We start from the raw sequence: 21564 nt of genomic DNA on the forward strand, positions 1-21564 counted from the left end.
TCTTTTAGTTTTTTTTCTCACTAGGCACAACCGTCTTTAAGTTCAATGTGATACTTACGATACACTTTTGAAGTCGTCGTGGCCTAAAGGATAAGACGTCCGATGCATTCGTATGTAGTGATGCACCGGTGTTCGAATCCCGCAGGCGGGTACCAATTTTTCTAATGAAATACGTACTTAACAAATGTTCACGATTGACTTCCACGGTGAAGGAATAACATCGTGTAATAAAAATTAAACCCGCAAAATTATAATTTGCGTTATTACTGGTGGTAGGACCTCTTGTGAGTCCGCACGGGTAGGTACCACCTCCCTGTCTATTTCAGCCGTGAAGCAGTAATGCGTTTCGGTTTGAAGGGTGGGGCAGCCGTTGTAACTATACTGAGACCTTAGAACTTATATCTCAAGTCGTGTGGCACATTTACATTGTAGATGTCTATGGGCTCCAGTAACCACTTAACACCAGGTGGGCTGTGAGCTCGTCCACTCATCAAAGCAATAAATAAAAAATACACTCAGTATATATCAATGCTTCGTGGTAAATCAATGATGTTTTTTTTGTTTTTTAAATATAATTATTTATATTTAAAAAACAAAAGGCAAAATAGTATCATTTTCTCCTCTGTTAGTCAAACAATCTTATTTTTTAACTGCTGGTGAAATTTTAGTTTTACTAATAAGTTATTTTTGCAAATAGTCAGTTTTGAAAATTTCATGAACCCAACAAAAGAGAAAATGTAACATATACATATACGTTACGATGCAAGTCTACGTAATTAAAAAAAACTACAAATACACGTAATTAATAAAGCACAAATCTACGTAATTAGAAAAAGTATCAAAATCTAGTTTTGACAAATGCTGATTATCTCATCGAGCCTCAGCCTGAACGCCGGGCATGCTTTTTTTTACAATACCTATACACTTTTTTGAAACTTTTCTAATCTATACTAATATTATAAAGAGGAAAGATTTGTTTGTTTGTTTGTTTCGAATAGGCTCCAAAACTACTGGACCGATTTGAAAAATTCTTTTTCCATTAGAAGCCGACATTGTCCCTGATGAACATAAGCTACTTTTTTTAATTATTTTTTTTGGTTTCATGTGTGTTTTAATGTTTCCGAAGCGAAGCGAGGGCGGGTCGCTAGTTTTTATTATAATTTTTTTCAATTAAGTGTCAAACACAATGTAGAACATTATCATGTGGAGTTTTACATTTTGTAATTTCTAAAAATAGATAAATGAATATTGTAGGCTCCTTTATCATTAAGTTTTCAAATTCCCGGAGGCGAAACTTCGGCGGAACTAAAGGAAAACATTTTATCGCCCTTAATTTTAAGGCACGTTAGTAGATATTAAATACTTTCAAAATGTGACATCCATAACTACATCAAATCCATCTTATGAGTATTTGTGAAATTTTGTAGTAATTACTTAAATTAATTACCGGCTGTTAAATTACATGTGTGCGAACTTTAACAGCCCATATCGGAGCCTAATAGTTCGTAATGTCGTTTAGTTGAAGATAATCGTGGTTTCAATCAACGTCCTAATTCTGTTTATTATCACCAACATTAAGAATTAAATAAATAAAACTTCAATAATTACAAAAGTTATCTACTCACATATGTCAAGTGCGTGCAGTAATGATGCCTCGACGAGCAGCAAGACAGCTAAACACGACAACATCTCGTCACCCTCACTTCATCATCCTCCGACGCTTCAAGTCTGCAAAAATATTCACAAGGTTTCAGCGGAACATGATCAAATGACGAAACACGTAAACTCCTGTATTGTCTATTTTAGCCTTTAAAAGCTTTCAAGAAAAATTTAAGGCGGCTCTTGCACTTAGGCAACTAAGTACAGGCTTTTAAAATGTCGTTCGGCGTTTCGGATTTGGCGCGTGTTCGTCGTGACAAGAACTAAAAGTTCTAGCACGGTGCGGACACACGAATGGCACGGAAGCGCGGCGGTAACTGATAATATTTATATGACAAAATCTTCGCTACTGCTCGCTCACTCGCGCAGACACCCCGAGGGCCGCTCGGCAAGAGAAACGCCCCAGAATACCTAGGACGACAGTATAGTGACTAGTGTCCTATAATTCGAATAACTATTTCTTCGTAAATAACTAATCTTTATTTTTCGTGTATGACCCTAAAAGGCTCTAACGTCTATATATATGTTTGTATTCCAATGCTTGTTTGCAGAAGCCCCTTCAACTACACCCCGTAACAAAAGAATAAATGTCAGGTTCTAACAATAGCACGTTTGAGAACCAGTGTTGTGTCAAGGTCCGTGGCGTAGTGCAGAAGGACAATGCATTCGTGTGAAGTAGCTTTCTTGATGAATTGTTGAGACTTCCGCGTTAATGGCGTCAAGCTGGAGAAGTACCTAAGGTAATCTTCAACAACAGTACGGTCATGATTAATGGTCAGTTTTAGATTGTTTTTTTTCCGAACTTCCCACCACTAGCCAGTAAACGGGTGTAAAAAAAAAATTACCATTACAACGCTCATCATGGTATATGTAAAACTTCAAGTAGGAATATTTCATTTCATTATTTATTCGGAAAAAATGGATGCTAAAAATTTATTTGGATAATCTATTTTGAAACGCGTTAATAGCAATTTGTAAGTTTGTTAATCGTTACTATACATAGAGACTGGCCATAAATAAGTTGATACAGTATTTTATAAAATTTTAATTTGGATCTTAACATTCTCATTTGAACATTCATTATGTTTTTCTCAATTTTTACGCCAAGAGAACCGATTCGCTGTGATAGCATAGCACAAAGTATGCGTGTGCAGCAATAGTGTATCAAACCTTCCATCCGCTTGGTTTTAGTCGAACGTACTGGACCATTGATAGGAGCGATGAAACACACTCTGAAAAAATTTTGGACGTTGAAATCCTGACCAAACGCACAAGATTTTATCTAGGGAAATGAATACAGCATCCACAAATACGTCGCTTATTTCAATAGAGGACGAGTTACAATTTTTATTTCGGGTTTATTCGATAGCTATCGTTTTTAAACACCCGAAATTCAAACACACCTAACGTAAATCCGTTATCGAATCTTTGTGACTAAATTGAAATAATTTTTTTTAGTTAAACACTGAAAGTTATGAAGTACGACGCACTATAGGAAAATACATTTCGTCTGAAACTCCGTATCCCAGTTGTTTCAAAACATAGTAAGTTTTAAGTTTGCAAACACTCCCTTGCGTGTATAAAGTTTATTTGAAATATGAAATAATATTGATTTTGAATAAGTATATGAATGTTGTTTATTATAAATCTATATATTTTTTTTACATAAAATATAAATTTAAGATGAGTATGTTCGCAGTGATTTGTAGTAATGTATTCAGTAAAAATCAGCTACATATATTGATTTAAGGGTTTATTTTCCATAACATCGACTTTCGCGTGAAACGGTTTTGGGTTGGCTTTATAGGTAGGTATAAAAGTGAGGTTCTCCACTCCTCAATACGACACAGTAGCTTTACTGTACCACTGGCGTTGCTGATGTCAATGAGCAACACCTACTACGTACCATCAAGGGCTCCGTATCCACGTCTGCCTAAGAAGACAAAAAACAAAAACTCTGAACTACAGAAGCACTTTACTCGGTATTTGCGTGTTGTTATTGCTAGGGTTCAAATCCCGAAAGCGTGGTATGCGTTCCGATATACTTATACGAAGGGCGGGCCAGTAGTTATGCAACAGAATTGAGACTTCTACTTGATCTCTCAGGAACGCTATCATGTCTGTGGCCTCGCCAACTACTTAAGACCCAGTGAGACGTAATCTAGTCTGCGCCTCTAGAGCATTAAAGAACAGAGTACTATAGTGATATAGCGGACAATAGTGTTACTTAGTGCACTTCAGTCAGCCCCTTGTAAATCCAATATGACACGAGCTATTATTGACGAGGAATATTCTTCGATTCTGTATTTTTTTTTACACTTTATAGTTGACGAGGTCTATAGTTATAGCGCAGATATAGAGGTATAGATGTAATACGACTTTATAGTGGTAGACTACATTTTAGCCTATCTATATATTAATACGTGAAGCAAAAACTTTGTATCCCTTTTTACGAAAATTGCGCGGACGGCGGAGTATGAAATTTTCCACACTTATAGAGAATATAGAGAAGAAGTGCACAATGCTAATATTTTTTTTAAATAATGCATAAATGATACATTAAATCAATAAAGAAAACATTACACACACTACATACCATGTATTTGACGCACACACGCATGCAAGCTATTTGTTGTCAAGCTTTTGTTCTTGACGTCTGTTGTCAAATTGAGAATAGATTAAATATTGTTTGTCTTTGTATATTTTTTATAGTGTAGTCTTGGCGAAATTTGTGATTATAGAAGTATAAAATAAAATCATAATAGTGTACAAACTTACAATTCTAATTAATTATTGTCGAATTTCGAGTACTGCGGGAGCTCTAGTTTGTTTAATTATCACTGCATAACACACAAAATTACCTAATGGGAAGTATGTATATATATTGTTGTCTATTGTAGGTATATTAACAGCTTTGAGAAGTGATTTAATTATTATTATTTTTGCGCTTGTAGGCAGACAGGCGTACGGCCCATTAATTTAATTCAGTATATGTAAATACTTATTAATATACATTTAAATCGAGCTTGATAGGGTTACACAATTGATTACTATTTTATTGAAATACTAGCGACCCGCCCTCGCTTCGCTTCGGAAACATTAAAACACACATGAAACCAAAAAAATAAAATAAAAAAAAAGTAAAAAAAGTAGCCTATGTTCATCAGGGACAATGTCGGCTTCTAATGGAAAAAGAATTTTTCAAATCGGTCCAGTAGTTTCGGAGCCTATTCGAAACAAACAAACAAACAAATCTTTCCTCTTTATAATATTAGTATAGATATTGTGTATTTAAACTCGCATATAATAATTTTACTATAAAAAACAATAAATCTGCAAACTTTGTTGGTAACTATATTTGTGATAATCCAAATTGCTCAGTGCAAAGCACAGGCTTCTTCTCGTTTACACTGCTTCCATCCTGAATGACGACGTTTATTTAGTTTCGACAAAAAAAAAAAACCATATCTTTAGCAAGCGACTAATCGTTCACATGCAAAATAAGATTTCAGTGCTGAGCATAATGACTAAAATAAACACTCAACGGTAGGCAGTGGCTAGGCTCTGTCCCTGGTATTGCTGAAGTCAACGGGCGACGGTAACCACTTAACACCAGGTGGGCTGTGAACTCGTACACCCATTTAAGCAATAAAAAAAAACTATTGTAATAAATAAAAAAATATTTATTTATTTTAGGCTTCCGGATTTTGAAAGACACTTTACATATGCGATTAATATATTTAATCAATGTTTGTTAGAACATGTTTTAGGAGTTGAATCATTTATTGTTTTCTTTTCAAAACTTAAGTATTTATTGCAATTGTTATCTTTCTTCTGTTTTTTATTGCAACAGTGTTTCATAATTAAGTAAAATTCAACAGCGGACGGATATAGGCAACGTATAAAGCTGGAACTGCTAAAAATCGAATCATTTTCTCTTATTCATTTAAGATATATCATAATAATATTATTAATATAATTAGTCTTTTTTTTACTTTTTTAATAGTAAAAAAAACATTTGTAGCCGGTTCTTGAATTTTATTATTATTATGCTCCACGGTAAACCAAATCAAATCGAACGGAATCTATATTAATTATCGATATTGTTAAAATTAATATACGATTGTCGTCTACACATGCGTTTGTGATGAATATTCGTACAGTTGTTATTGGGACTCGAGGGACGTTTTGCTCATAATACCATCAAGACACGATAAAGGGCGTGGGAGTAGTTTAAAAAAATCGATGTAATTCAAACAATTCGATATACTCGTACATAGTGTATCGTGACCGGGTTTCACTGGTTCTAGTAGCAGTACTGTTATTAAAACTAAGCGAAAATAAACGCCAAATAAATATCTATATATATATATATATAAAAATGAATTGCTGTTCGTTAGTCTCGCTAAAACTCGAGAACGGCTGGACCGATTTGGCTAATTTTGGTCTTGAATTATTTGTGGAAGTCCAGAGAAGTTTCAAAAGGTAGATAAATACGAACGGACGTTCGTATTTACTCGCACGCATTTATCGCACTACGCAGTCTGTCGGGTCAGCTAGCTAATTAATATTATTGGATATTAAGTCAACCAACGATAGATCAAAAATTTACATAATTTTTTAATGTGGCAGTATGGTATCAAATTGGCCAAAGTATTTAATACCCCTAATTCTCTGGGATGATTTTTTTACTAGTATGTTCGAAACATTAATTGGATAGATAACATTTTCACCACTACATATCACATGTATGTTATAATTGGTTATTAAATTCAGTTGCAACTATTAATGTGCCTTTTGCACGTCCAAGTATGTTGCTGTAAAAACAATATGTATTTTAACATTCTAAATAATGACATTTTTTTGTCTTAATCAACATACTAGTGAACAGCTGGAGGTGGTGTCGTAAAAAAACTTGGATGGACTGTCTGAGAGCGGATATACGAGAGAAGGGTGTCAGTACAGAGCTGACGTAGCATAGACTTCAATGGAAAATGAGGATATGGTACGTCGACCCCACATAGTGGAGTAAGGGCAGGAAACAAGAAGCAGAAGAAGACTAGTGAATGCCAAAAAATACTCGCGCATCACGTACGCGAACAAGCAAATGTTTTTTTTTTAAATTATATTAGAGTATTAGATTGTTGCCTTTAAAGTATTTTGTAGATAATAGCTCAAGTGTCTAGTTCCCACGGCCCTATTAACGCTACTCGGTGCAATTTTCTTTAGAGCGTATTATTATTTAATTTCCGCCAGTAAATAGAACTGCTTCGATAATAAATTCTTAGTCCCCGCATCGCTAAAGAAGATTATTTATTTAGTACAAGTATTAGTGACAGTATACTTGATAGTGACACTATACTTCGATGCTATTTGAAACGCTGTTTATGAAAGGTATGAAAGCTATGTGTCCTTTACAAGATATAATAAAACCGTCAATAACTATTTTTATGAAGCTTTGCGGGGATAGAAAACGTTTGCAGGTTATGTAAACTACTAGTTTCTGTAATAACAAATGTCGTAGGGCGTATCCGTAAACGATTTGAACATGCCACAAAGGAAACTTAATTGTCTTTCAATAAAATATACACACTACAATACAATGAATTTATTAAAAATTCAAAAAGTGGACGTATATTGTCAGTTATTAGTGAAATACGGTCATGCTCGTTGTCAACTTGGCCGTGTGAAAGTTTTAGTGGGATTTTTCAAAATTTTTGTTGTTTATTTACAGTTAAAGGTTTTTATTCGCGGGGTATATGTTCCACAAAGATGTCACGAATTTGGAATGGTAATTTACATATATGGCATTATACGTTCCTAGGTAACAAAACAATCTCTTTCGATATCAATTGACAACATACTTTAGGTATAGCTGTAATAAGGTATATTTTACTTTATTATTAGTCCATTTGACGACGCGTTTATAAATGATATTCGGTTGGCTACCTACATATTGGAATCCTTTTTATTAATGTGTCTGCACCGATGTAAGGATTAAATCCGCGAATAAAGAAATCTTTAGCCGCGAATAGTGAAAACGTGAATGAAGGAAGCGCGAATAAGTTTTTACTGTACATTGGCCCTTATAATTACGAACACAAAACGCCAAACAAACCAGTAAAATCTGCCGAAATGCTAGTGATGTTTTTTCATTTACGTGGCAATTGATTTTTATATAGATATAGCGACCCGCCCTCGCTTCGCTTCGGAAACATTAAAACACACATGAAACCAAAAAAATAAAATAATTTTTTTTTTTAAAAAGTAGCCTATGTTCATCAGGGACAATGTCGGCTTCTAATGGAAAAAGAATTTTTCAAATCGGTCCAGTAGTTTCGGAGCCTATTCGAAACAAACAAACAAACAAATCTTTCCTCTTTATAATATTAGTATAGATATAGATATAGATAATAGAAAGATTTTATAAGTATTTAGTATAAATTTAAACATTTTTTATTTGTTTAGGTCAACCTACAGCGCGAATCGACCGACAAAGTGATGGCGCTGGTTGACTTTGTAACATCAAGCAGGAGGCGTAATTACATTGGAATGGATTTCTTGTTATTTAAATATATTTTTTTAAATAATAAAAAAAAAAATATTCTACCTTTCATTTTTTTTATTGCCCTTGTAGGCAGGCGAGCATACGGCCCACCTGATGGTGAGTGGTTACCGTCGCCCATGGACTTCAGCAATGCCAGGGGCAGAGCCAAGTCGCTGCCTACCGCTTAATACTCTCCACAAGCCTCTTTTAAAGAAGGACATGTCATAGCGCTCGGGAAACACCGTGGAGAGGAGCTCATTCCATAGCCGGATGGTACGTGGCAAAAAAAGACCTCTGGAAACGCACTGTCGATGACCGCGGTGGCTCCAGGTAGTATGGATGAACTCTACTCCGGTGGCGGGCGGTGCGATGGTAAAAACGAGATGCCGGTATCATCTCGAACAATTCCCCAGAACACTCCCCATGGAACATTCGGTACAAAATGCAGAGAGAAGCGAAGTCCTTCCGCAGACCCAAAGGTTCCATACAAGACACACATCACTCTTCGCGGCAGAAACGTGAAGGTGGTCGCTTTTTAGATTAATGTCGGAGTAGCACGGTACGAGAAAAATGTAAATATTCCAGAGTTCATCGAAAGAAAAACCGATACGATATTCTAGGTACCACAATTGCTTTACATCTTACGCGCGGTACATCCGGCGTTTCGCGCGCAGTACAGCCGAAGCGAGGGGTGTTGCAACACCCTCTGCATCGCTATCGAAAAGCTAATATTTCTTCAAAAATGTTGATTGTATTTATAGTAACAGACTAGCGTTTCGCGTCTCGAGTTTGATTGTTTGAAAAGTTTGAAAGTATGAAATCCCGAGTTTAAACGGGAAGCTTGTTTTAAAATCGGAAGCTAGTGAAGCAACTATAACTTATAAACTTTATAAATTCATTTCAGAGTTCATTGTTTTTAAACTTGCTATAGATATGCCTTAAAAGCTTTTGCGAACAACATACAATAACTAATTAACTGTTGCAAATAAAATATAAGGAATTTTGTTAGATAAATTAATAATGTGTATGTCGCAATTATTTAAGTAATGTTTACATTATGAAAAAAAGTTTCATGAAACGAAGAATCGCGCATATATTAAGTACTATCCTTGAAACAGAAATATCAATAACTAGATTTTTAATACAGTGAGCGGAAGAGTCACGGTATATCTAGTACTAAGCTTGGATGTCACCTATCCACATTCCGCCCACATCGAGACATGAGGTCGATTTCTCAATTTGACAATAATGATGTTAAGGCATATAGATCCCACACTGTTTGGCTTACCATTCTACTTACCGTTTTGTCTTACTTTCGCTACGTAATGAAGTGATCAGATTTGAAGAGTAGACTATCCGTTATTGAGAATTGATTTGATCATATACACAGTCCGGTATTACGGCAGAAATACAAAACGTGCACCATATGTGTAAGTCAAAGCGCAATTCCACGTTCCAACATACTTGACACCAAGATATGTCAATTAATACTCGAAAAAACCAGAGTTTGGATGTAAAAGTTTGAAGTTAAAAGGATGCCCGACGGATTGGAGACTTTTACGCCGTAGGTTCATTATGCGGCATGATACCAAGCTTTTAAGAAACCGCTGAATTTTGTGGGGCCGAATGATATCCACGGTAAAGAAAAATATACCATATGAAGTGTCATAATTCATAATACCTTATACACAAAATTTTGTTTTAAATATTTTTTATAATAGAACAGTATTAATCCAGACTTCACGCAGGTCAATTTGTTAAGCACGTCCAATATTCTACAAGTGAGTAAAAATTTATCTGTAATATTAAGCATGATATGTGCTATTAAAAAACTCTAATGAAAATGCTCACATTATTATTGCTTTTGTTGGCTTATCTGATAGTAAGTGTTAACGGTAGCAAATGTACATCTGCAATGCCAGAGGTGAAGCCAAACTGCTGCCTACCACTAAATAGGTAGCAGTTTGGAGCAGTCTGCTGGTCTAATATAAACAATAATCATATGAACAAAAAACCTACTTTACTAATCTTATTAAGTGACTTCTTATTACGGTTCTAAAGTAAAGGCAGATTGGGAACTTATGCAAAGTAGATTATTCTACTTGATAAGAATAGCTGTCTTGTCTTAAAAGGTGCAAATAGAACTCTACAGTTTCGAGATGTAAGTTTTTCGAAAATGATTAATCTATAATCTACAAGATTGTAGGAATTTCAATCATTCAATTTAAATTGTTTTATACTTTTCTACATAGCCTCCTCATTTATTATAATACACTCGAGAGCAATGAATCGGGGTCACATAAATAAACCTATAAATCTCGGAAACTAATAATGTTAGCTTAATGAAATAAATTGCGTTTAGTAGACAATTAAATACTTCTTAAATTAAGGTATCATTAATAAAAAAAATCAAATTTGAAAAAGGGAGACTTTCGAAGATGGAACTACGAAATTACTGCATTTGATTTTGCTTTTATTTCTAATCTGTCATTTAAGTGGGTATATAAATCATATTGATAGTGTTCAATATATATTATTCAATCTGTAATCATGTCGCTTACAACTGAAGAATGCAGCAGAATCCTCACAATGCTGGATACCGGCCGGAGTCAGCGCGATACAGCCAGGACTGTCGGTGTGTCGCCGTGAACAATACAAAGAGGTCTCCGACGTTACGAGGAGACTGGCTCTAACCTACGTAGACCAGGAACAGGCAGAACTAGGCTTACCACAGCACGAGGAGATCGATACTTGGTGAACACCATGCTTCGTAATCACTTTCTCACAGGAAGTGAACTTACAAACTCGGAGGAAGTAACCCAAGCACGTGGACAGCTTCAAGTTAGCTTTAGCAAGTCGACGACTCGCTGAAGCTAACTTGAATCCACTTAGACCTGCAAATGGCCCTAAGCTGGAGCGTGACGATCGTATTTCAAGACTAAGATATGCCCAGAACCATTTAAATTGGACTATTGAAGATTGATCGAACATTATGTTCTCCAACAAATCAAGATTTATGCTGTACAAGCACGATGGAAGACAAGTGCATAGAAGACCAGTGGAAAGATTCAAGCAAGCATGCATAGAAGAAAAAGTAGCCTACGGTGGTGCGTCTGTACTTGTGTGGGCCGGAATTTCATCTGAGAGTCGCACAGAACTGGCGTCCATAGAAAACGGCTCTTTAACTAGCATAAGATATGTGGAAGAAATCCTTAATGAACATGTTGGGCCATTTATGGTCATTTTTGGTGAGGATGCTATTTTTATGCATGACAATTCCTGACCTCGTACAGGTTTCATTGTGAATGAAACATTCACCTACAAAAGATGAACATTACTCGTATGGAGTGGTCAGCACGCAGCCCGGATATCAACCCGATCGAGCATGCATGGGAAGAGCTAGGGAAATGCGTATAACAACAAAACTCCAAAACGAGGAGGCAATATAAAGTATTAAAATTCAAGAAAATCATATTGTTGTACAAAAATGTTATGTTTCCTATTTTGTTTTAAGAGCGGGATCAGCAGTTTTTATTTTATGTAATTTTTTTTAAATAAAATGTAGTGATTTATAAATGTCATTACTTTCATTAAGAGGTATTATATTCTATCTATTGAGCACAGTTTATTTTATTAAGCTAGCATTCTTAGTTTCCAAGATTAATAGGTTTCTTTAGGTGACCCGCATTCATTGCCCTGAAGTATATTTATTAGAGCTTAATCAAATTCAACACATAGTGACCCAATCCTATTCCTACCAAACACTTTTTCCAAATCACATCATGAGTACTAGTAGTATATTGTGTTGTGATCTGCACCGTTGGCCATTTACCTATGTGGGCTGCAAAATAATCATCCAGTTCAAACAGATACATTTAAATTATCTGGTATGTGAAATTAAGATTATAAGCTCAGTGGTGGCAAATTCATTTCATTGTCATTTTACTTTGGAAGCTGCTCAACATTAGGTGGTCTAACTTCATATCTATTCTATATAATATTATTTATGATACTTTATATTATATATTATGTATCCAGTATTAAAGTTTTAGGCAATTCATTGAAATCATCTTGACTGATTACTTGGAACATGACACTACAACTTAATATACCTAATATATATAAGGTTATAGACTTGAAAATAGTTGTAATATCTATCTATCTATAGACAGTCACATTACAATAACCATCTGACAGTATAAATTTTATGTCACTTAATGCCTTGGTAATTAATCTCCTAGCAAAAAAATAGTCAATGCAATTACATTTTTTATGAATTTTAAATAATACATAAGTTCTTACATAATACTACTCCATACATAAGTTCTTGAAATATTATTTTGTTGCTTTCATTATGTAAGATTGTAAGGCTGTGCTGAAAAACCAAAGAACGAACAGAAGAAGTATAATATCAGGTCTGTGGAGTTCTTTTTTTATTCTATTAATAAATTATACAAGAAAAATGAGTAATCTATGATGAAGATTCTATGTCAATTTTTATTCCCTAATAAGTATTTTTAAAAGTTTTTAATATTGGTGGTAGGAAGTCTTGTGAGTAGGCACAGGTAGGCACCAGAACCCTGCCTAAATTTTCTGTGAAGTAGTAATGTTATATAGTTTCAAAGGGTGGGGCAAATGTAAAAACTGAGATCTTAGAGTTCATGTGTTAAGGTAGATGGCAGCCTTTATTTTATGGATGTCTATGGGCTCCAGAAACCACTTAACACGAGATAACTTATCTAAACAAATAACATGGATGCATATCAAATTAATTACTAATTCTATAGGTATTTTATTTAGTAATTGTTGTGTGAGCATTTGAACAAAATTCAACAGAACAAATATTATTTTTACAAAAATTATTTTGTTTTTACATTTATTTAAATTATGTCGTACCATTTTTACAAAAATAATAATTATTATCAAGTGCAATAATTAGTCACCAATGTAGTCAGTACACTTTTATATTTTATTTGACATTGATGCAGAATTAAGTCTAATATTTGCATTTAATACTAGAGTATTTAGGTTTGAAACTGACTACTTATTACTCTGAATTCCGTTCTTTGTGTGTATTGTGAACCATTTTCATAAGTGATCACTGTTGATAACTTCTTAAAAATATATTTTCTTTATTGATGAACAAGATAGCTCATTCATTTGAAATGACTTTATTAAATTTGTAATAAGCAATTGCTGTGTGTTAGAATTCACACCTTTAACAGCACACTTTTAATTTTATTATGATTGTCTAATTTGGTTACTTATACACTAAAATGTTAGAATTACATTAGTTATTCTATAAAGTTACACGCCTTTTATCTTGTAATTAAGTAAACAAATGCGTTATTTTTATTGTTTGGATAATGTTAAGCATCGTCAGTAAATCATTTATAGAATTTTACTAAGTACTAATAACGACTGTACACAATGAAGTGTGTATTCGGGAACAACGGGCGCCCTTCATAGCCTTGCACAGAGTTATTTATGTATGCGAGAGCATCATGTTCTTATTTCAAACACTATTTATTTTTAAATTCATAACATAAACTACTATTGGATTGAGGTACTTAGCATGCATTAGACAAAATTTTAACATAAACATTATCATAACGCACCTTTAAGCGCCAGGTACATAGGTGGAACCCGGTGACATAGGGAGTAAATTAACATAACTTCGTCCTTAGACTGTTTATAACACTGGTCATACCTCAAAATAAGACCTAAAACTTACTCACTATTATTAACAGCAAACATCACGAAACTAAATTAACTTTTATTTTAATATTGCGAATAGGAAATCACAGACAGTAATAAAATTATTGCCACACATTCAAACCAACCACAGTACACAACTTGACTTGAAGCCTATTGAAATGCGTTTACGAGTGCGAGGTCTGTTTCTCTTTATAATCTCATGCAAAATGTTGAGTGATCTGTGAGATTTCTGAACGAAATACAGAGAAAGTAAAATTCATAGAGAAAGAAAACTACCGAAAATTATTGCAATGATATGGTAATACCATTAGTAAGTGAGAAGAGAATGTCAAATTTATATTTTTAGTCTATGTTCGACGTCAGGGTGTGGTAGAATTTAATTTCAGATATAGTGGTAAGCATTTGCTTGGAATACGATTTTGAAAACTCTTTGGTAGAATATCCTGGTATCAATCTCTTTATTTCATCGCCTGCGATCGTGCGCTTTAAACGTTTTTGAATCCAGTAAAGCAATAAGTGAAAATTAAGTAGAATTTTAACAATGGCAAATATAGCAGCCAAACGTATCAAAAGAGAGTTCAAAGAGATAATGAAAAGTGAAGAGGTATGGATAATAATTTACCTAAACTTTATATTTGTTTTGATGTTTAGAATGTAGAACTGGAGTTACTTGCACTTTTGTTAAAATGTCATATTTTGTTGGAGTGCATTATTATTATTTAGATAGTTTAATTGCCCAAGAAACTAAATTGTTGGATTGTCTCGATATAATAAAACAAAGAACAAATAGCCAGTTCAGAACAATGTGTGCGTGATTCAGCAAACTTGTAGAAATCATGTTTTGTTTAAATTTAAAACGTTAATGCTATTTTTAATTCGTCGAAAAAGAATTATTTTACTGCTTCGTAATAGTAAAATTAGCTTTTCAAAATACATCTGTAATGTTTTTCGCGATTCATACGAGAAAAAGTAAACATTTTGTTTTCTATATTTTCTACCAATGTTTTTAATAGAAACAATACTTATATTACCCACATTGATCATTATAAGTAATTGAAGTTGTGTTTAAAATAAAAATAAAAAAAATTATACGATTTATGCCCAAGCAAAAGTATTTTTGGCCTATTTATCAAATCACAGTTATGACACTGATGGCTTCAGGCAACCATTTACTTCCAAATAGCCAGACATAGTACAGGTATTTTTACATTATTTTGGATTTATTCCCTCATTATTGATTGCCATTGAAATAGAACTTGTGTGTGGGGCACCAGCATCCCCTTGTATATGTGTTCAGCTTACCAAGTAGCAATATTTACACATAAATTAACGAGTTTTTTGAAATTAAATATATGTAGCACTATTGTCATGGACAGATTGTCTTATTTATTGCAACTGTAAGAGCACATCTGCATGCAATGCATGTAATACATTAATGTACCGAACATGATCCAGGCGATACTAAGCTAACAGCATTCATAATCCATATTTTGATTACAATATAAAATTCTAGTAATTGTCCTCATAAACATAAACTAGACAATGACCGAACTTTGCTCGGTATTAATTTTTTTTTGATAAATTGTGTTTTTCGGGTGGCTTAACAATGTCATCTGCTGAAATAGCTTTAGTGTTATTGTGTCTTTAAACAATTATGAAAAATAGTATTATTATTCGCCAATATATGTCGGGAAGAGTCATAAAGTTGATTATCGATAAAGTTGATTTTTGAAAACACGAATAAAATATTTCCTGAAAATAAATCGTAGCTAGATCAATTTATCGCTCCCTGAAATCCCCTGTATACTAAATTTTATAAAAATCGTAGGAGCCATTTCCGAGATTCAGATTATATATATACAAGAATTGCTCGTTTAAAGGTATAAGATTCTGTGTTTGTGTAGACTAAGAATATTAAATATCTCAGTCCTAGCCCAAACCCAGCAAAAACTGGACTTTTCATTAGACAAAGTTTTTGCACTTCCTGCAAGTATGTGCTCTCCAATTAGCAAGTATCTTTTACTGCCTAAGTTGTATCTGAAAGCTAGCATGTGTAGTAAGAAGGTTACTCCTACTTAAAATATCTGCAGACTGCCTTAGCACCAAGGCCCAATTTTTGTTTAATATATATAATTATATAAATATAGTGTAGATTGTTGGAACTATATTCTTATTGAGATCCATATTAAGAGTTTTTCAGGAATACCATTCATTAAATTGAATTACCAGGGCTCTTGCATTTAATTTTCTTAACCTTCTGTGCTGAAATAATATACTGTACAATGACACATTGTGTAATTGTGTTAGTCATATTTGTATATCTAAAAGTGCATACTTGCTGCATTATAAGCTTGCACAATTTCTTATCTCTCTCTAACCTTTAGCTTCTGTATGGCTGCCCGCTGAGATCTTCTAGCACCTCACATCTAAATGGAACAAATGTTTATGTTTCTGCAAATATAAACAGTAGGGAAAACAAAGAGGGTTGTAATTGCCAGGAGGAGTGGGATTTGCTAACAACTGCCTTAGCACCTCTAAAGGAAACCTGCCATCTCAAGGGCAATTGCTTCACGAATTCATCTTCTACCAGACACCGGAATTGCGCCCCACTGAGAAGATCTAGCGAGAAGTTTAGCAGGCTCTAAATGTTATAGGGTAGATTTACTTTGAACTCTGACAAGTTTGATGAGTTCGGTTAGCAGGGTTCCTATACTTGCTCCTAGTGTTAGAGTTGCAGGTATCTAATGCAAGAGTTATTGGATCAGATAGATCTGTAAGGACGTGTCTAGAACGTCAACGATGACTGACTCCTGTGTGAGTCTGGCGATGGTGGCGGATGTGATTTTCATCAAGATTCATCATCATTTCTTCAAGATCTACATATTGCGATGTAGCATCATATTATATCACAACCAATTCTAGGGCTTTAACAGCCTTCAGAATAAGGAGGCTATTTATCAATTCAGCTGTTTTTTGTGTTAATTCAAAAGTTTTTCTCAGTCAACCGATTTTTATGATTCTTTTTTTTTTAATGATCAAATTTCAATTTTTATCGAAGTCTGAGCAGTCGTTTTTGTGTTATCCTTATTGATCTACAGTCAAAATCTGTTATAACGACATCGAAGGGACTGCTCATATTCAGTCGTAAAAACCGATAGTCGTAACAACCGGTGATGTTTAATGTGTATCGGTGCAAGTACAAACAAATCGATAGGGAATTATTGGAAAAATATATTTATATAATACGCGATTTTTCTTCAATATTAATTTGTTTTATTTTTTTTTGCAACATTTTGAAAGTTTCACGAATAACTCCACAAAGTTTTGGTGCGTCTTGTGTATAGATAAGTAACAACCTAACTGAAAAGATATGAAGAAGCGGGCTTTGACTACCGCATGCACGTGTTTTGTTTCTAAGAATTAGAAAAGACCCTACACTAAACTAAATCCTATTGTTTTCTTTCCTGATTTTAAAAGCCATTGAAGACAAATGTGGATACCTATTCAAATTGTTTACAATACAGCTTAGCCGGTCGTTCTAACAGATCTAATTCTCCGAAATATTAGTTAAATGTGGTCGTTTTATGAGGTATGTCGTTATTACCAATGTCGTAGAAAGCAATCTTTTTAATAAGGCGGTCATATGGCATTCAGCCGGGACCTTTGTTTTTGGTTATTATAACCGGCATGTTGTATTAAACAATGTCGCAGTAAACGGTTTTGACTGTATATTTAATTGACATTGATTACATTGATCAAATTATCTCAAAATAAAAAAATTATCTCATTCTAATTTTTGAATTTGGTTTTCTTTCTTTGTTTTATTTCGGTATCGTATTCATAAAGCTGTTTGGAACCCATTTTCGTCCTGAAATATGATTTCAATATAGGTTAAGAGTCTATTACTCTTAGAATTAGATTAGAACTTATCTCTATGATCAAGTTTTGCTATATGATAATTTTATAACTAAATAAAGCGTGTAAAAATATTCCAATTTCGATCAGTTGTTTGCAATCTAATATTAATGTTTATTCTAAATCCAACACCACCGCACAACCCATAAATGTTATGAAAATCATGACCAGTGTCTACAAATTGTTCTTGTTCTGTGCACAAATCAAGTAAGAGAATAGAAAATAATTAACAATAATAAATATAAATTGTTTAGTATGATTAGATTGACATGAAGCAGAGTTTTAAACTAGTGCACAATCAAAGCAATAACAAAACTGCATGCATTGTTGTGATACATGTACTTATAAGCTCTGCTTAAGTCTAAGAGAAATGTAAAATCTACTATACAAATATAAGTGAAACTTTAGCTGCCAATAGTATACTTCTGTCTATACAAATGCTTCACGATGGATGGCTTCACGAATAGGTAAGGTTAAGGGAGCCAATCAAGTGGATTTATATTATAAAAATAGATAAAAAACGAAAAAAAACACTGTAGGTAAAATGTAATACTGAAAATTATATTAACCAGAATTATTACCAAAGAAGGAAATTATTGTATATTCTTAATATGTATCTCAACTGAAAAAATTAAAAAAATGGCCTTAACTATTAAAACATTCAAATATTCATTTTATTTCAGATTGAAAATACAGTAAAAAAATTATCTTTCATTTTTATTCCTAACAAAACATGTTCAGCATCAATTTCATATCATTATCATTGGACAGAGGTCAGATGGATCGGTTAAAGTGGAACAACTACTTGTTTCCAATGAATATCAATAATGTTCCAATTGGTGTTGTTTTGTATATCGATGCGTGTTCGATATATCATTTTTATCTTGTTTTAATACTAGTACTAATTGAATAAGTAAAGATTAGGAGTTTTCTTTTTGTATCATAGGTGATTGGTGGCTCCATAAAATTGGGACTCGTGAATGAGAATTGGACTGAACTCAAAGGCGAGATAGCTGGTCCTGTTGATACTCCTTATGAAGGTGGGACCTTCCTCCTTGAAATTAAAGTTCCCGAAACTTATCCTTTCAATCCTCCTAAGGTATGTTTATTTACTAAGTTAAGATGAAAATTCAATTTTGAACAGCACAGATTTATGCACTTATGTACAAGTCATGAATTATTAAATACAAAAAAATAATTATAGTAACTTATTAAACAACGTCAATATATCTTAAATAATACTACAGACAATATTTTAAAAACAGGTTGCACACTAAATAACAGCATTGCAGATCAAAGCAAATTAATATTATTAACACTGCATAATATGTCCAATAAGTTTTGTTTTAATTAAGTTCATAAGTGTCTTCTTGTCTGTGTTAATTATACATATAATACACTAGCACAGTAGTCACAAAATAAAAAAGCTAAACAGTCAACATTTTATTTAATATATTCCTTTTTGACAGATACGCTTTTTGACCAAGATCTGGCATCCGAACGTGTCCTCAGTCACCGGTGCCATATGTTTAGACATCTTGAAAGACCAATGGGCAGCAGCTTTAACATTGCGTACAGTTCTATTGTCGTTGCAAGCATTACTGTCAGCAGGTGAACCTAATGATCCACAAGATGCTGTGGTCGCCAAACAGTTCAGAGAGAATCCTCGTTTATTTACTATGACGGCACGACATTGGACCAATGTTTATGCTGGTGGGCCAAATATAGTACACGAATGCAATAGCAAAGTGCAGCGTATGCTGGACATGGGTATTGATGAACATCAGGCCAGAGTAGCTCTCTCCTCATATGATTGGGATTTAGAGCGTGCCACTGAGCAACTTTTTGGCTAGATATTTGTAATAAATTTTAATTAAGACGTGTTGCAACCAATCTACTTTGATGTTGTAATTATCCCTGTTTTCATAGTGTGCCCATTGTGGGGACTTAGATTTTTTTTCTTTCAATCCATCGTAAAAATAATTACAGTATATCACTAATTAAGATAGGTTTGATGTCCAAGTAAAATTTACTGTTATATATAAGTACGTTTGAAAGCGAACTATACTATTGAACTCAATAAAACAGAAAATATAAAACCAACTACTCCATAACCTTTTTAATATTGAATTTACACAAACGGCAGAAATAACTTAATCAGATAATAGCAACACTGAAATAGCACGTGGATATGAAATTGTACACAGAATCTTTAAATAATGTAGATTATAAATTTTATTTATGTACAATAATAAATATTTAAATTTCCTCACGGAGTGTTACTCAATGGCTAAGAAAATAAAAACACAGAGTTTACATTATATGCAAATCAAGTATTAGTTATTGTACAGTATTTTTTGTATATACCTATAAATGATTGTTATATGTATTCCATTTATAAATCAATATTTGTTTATGCAGACTCTTACTCTACGTAGACTATTTGTTTCTACTTTTATTCCATCGACGCGAAACTTTACTAAAGAAAGTAATTAGATTTCGAACTAAATGATTTTTATGAATGATTAATGAATAGTAATTATTTTAATTTTAAATATTAGTTTGGTGGTATTGATGACCTAATTCGTGTAGGTAGTTACTATACATTTGATATGTTTAGCTTATTCCATTTCTAGTTAGTTTTGTATAGTATGATCGAAGGCGTGGCGTGGGTAAGAATTCCACGATGTTTCCTTAATGGTAATTAAATATATGTAAATGAATCGTATAAATACATTAGTGTTTTATTTGTCTCCTGAACCCCAAACCTAAAAAATATAAATATATTAAATTCTTAATAACATCATAAATACATAGTATACTAATTAACAACATGACCAGCAAAAGTTTTATTAAAACAGTGTTATTTGATAAATAGGATTATTTACTTATCGTACGAAAATATGTAGTTTAAATTATAAAACACAATTTTATGAATATATATTTTTAATTCTTCGGCAGGTAGACGAACTCTGGTCCACCTGGTGGTAAGTTGTTAGCGGAGCCCATAAACACCAACTATTGAAGTAAAAATAAAGAGAATGTAACATTAGTGTAGCGAAATTCGGAATAATGCCGAATAAACCGGCAAAGTGGAGGAGTTTATGTTGGAAAAAGCACCGGGGAAGCGGACCGGGAAAACGCTAGGAAGAAAAAGAGTTGCGAAATTCCAAACACAACTATACTCGTATAGGGTTTTAATCGTTCATGGATTTGGTGTACAAATTAATGGCTAACCTGGTTTTCAGTGGTTAGCTAAGCCTATAGATATCACAACGTTAATTCCACAGCCAACCTTGAATCAGGTGGAGTCAAAGCTATCCAGCCTTTCAAACTTGGACGCATTGTACGCAACTAGTTATTATTATTTAGTTTCCGTTATAAAATGGTTACAATAAAGTTCTAATTAGTAAATAATAGGTAAACAGGTTTAAAAAAATTATTAAATTGATATGATGTGTAGGTATGTACTTGATAACTCTTAATAGACAACCGGTTCAAGGTCCGAGTGGGGTGAATTGAGTTTGGTTCAATTCAGTCCATTGAAAACTAATTCGCACGTTCACTGCCAAGAAATATTCATACTTTACACGATAGTTTTTTGGTTTTTGGGGTTGAATCATTAAGAGCGGTATTCAGTATCGGAGTTACATGAAATGTAAAAGCACTTCACATGCAGGGTTCTTAGGCAGGTACTTCACGTCTGATTAAAAACATATCCTTTT

General features: G+C 33.5%; 2 protein-coding genes across 5 annotated transcripts in view; one reads left to right on the forward strand and one right to left on the reverse strand.

Annotated features, from left to right (window-relative positions):
• Positions 1 to 14194, reverse strand: part of Tkz (tyrosine kinase-like protein) — a 56438-nt gene extending 42244 nt beyond the window's left edge. For 2 of the 4 annotated variants that reach the window (XM_089728147.1, XM_028176338.2), the window contains exons 1-2: positions 13825 to 14194; positions 1626 to 1728 (exon numbers count right to left, since the gene is read on the reverse strand). In XM_089728147.1, coding sequence (XP_089584273.1) covers positions 1626 to 1689 — 64 coding nt within the window. In that variant the 5' untranslated portion in view covers positions 1690 to 1728; positions 13825 to 14194. Of the gene's footprint in view, positions 1 to 1625; positions 1729 to 1864; positions 1966 to 13824 lie in introns of those variants that run through there. The other 2 variants (XM_089728145.1, XM_089728142.1) reach the window with 2 other exon arrangements.
• Positions 14195 to 14286: 92 nt separating this feature from the next.
• On the forward strand, positions 14287 to 20573 carry Ubc4 (ubiquitin conjugating enzyme 4). The gene is made up of 3 exons (XM_028176405.2): positions 14287 to 14528; positions 18786 to 18938; positions 19309 to 20573. Exons 1-3 carry the CDS (start codon positions 14466 to 14468, stop codon positions 19690 to 19692), a joined length of 600 nt encoding a protein of 199 aa, XP_028032206.1. The 5' UTR covers positions 14287 to 14465; the 3' UTR covers positions 19693 to 20573.
• The last annotated feature ends 991 nt before the right edge of the window (positions 20574 to 21564 follow it).

The sequence above is a fragment of the Bombyx mandarina genome, chromosome 01 (assembly GCF_030267445.1).
Source record: "Bombyx mandarina strain Sakado chromosome 01, ASM3026744v2".
Classification (NCBI taxonomy): Eukaryota; Metazoa; Arthropoda; class Insecta; order Lepidoptera; family Bombycidae; genus Bombyx; species Bombyx mandarina.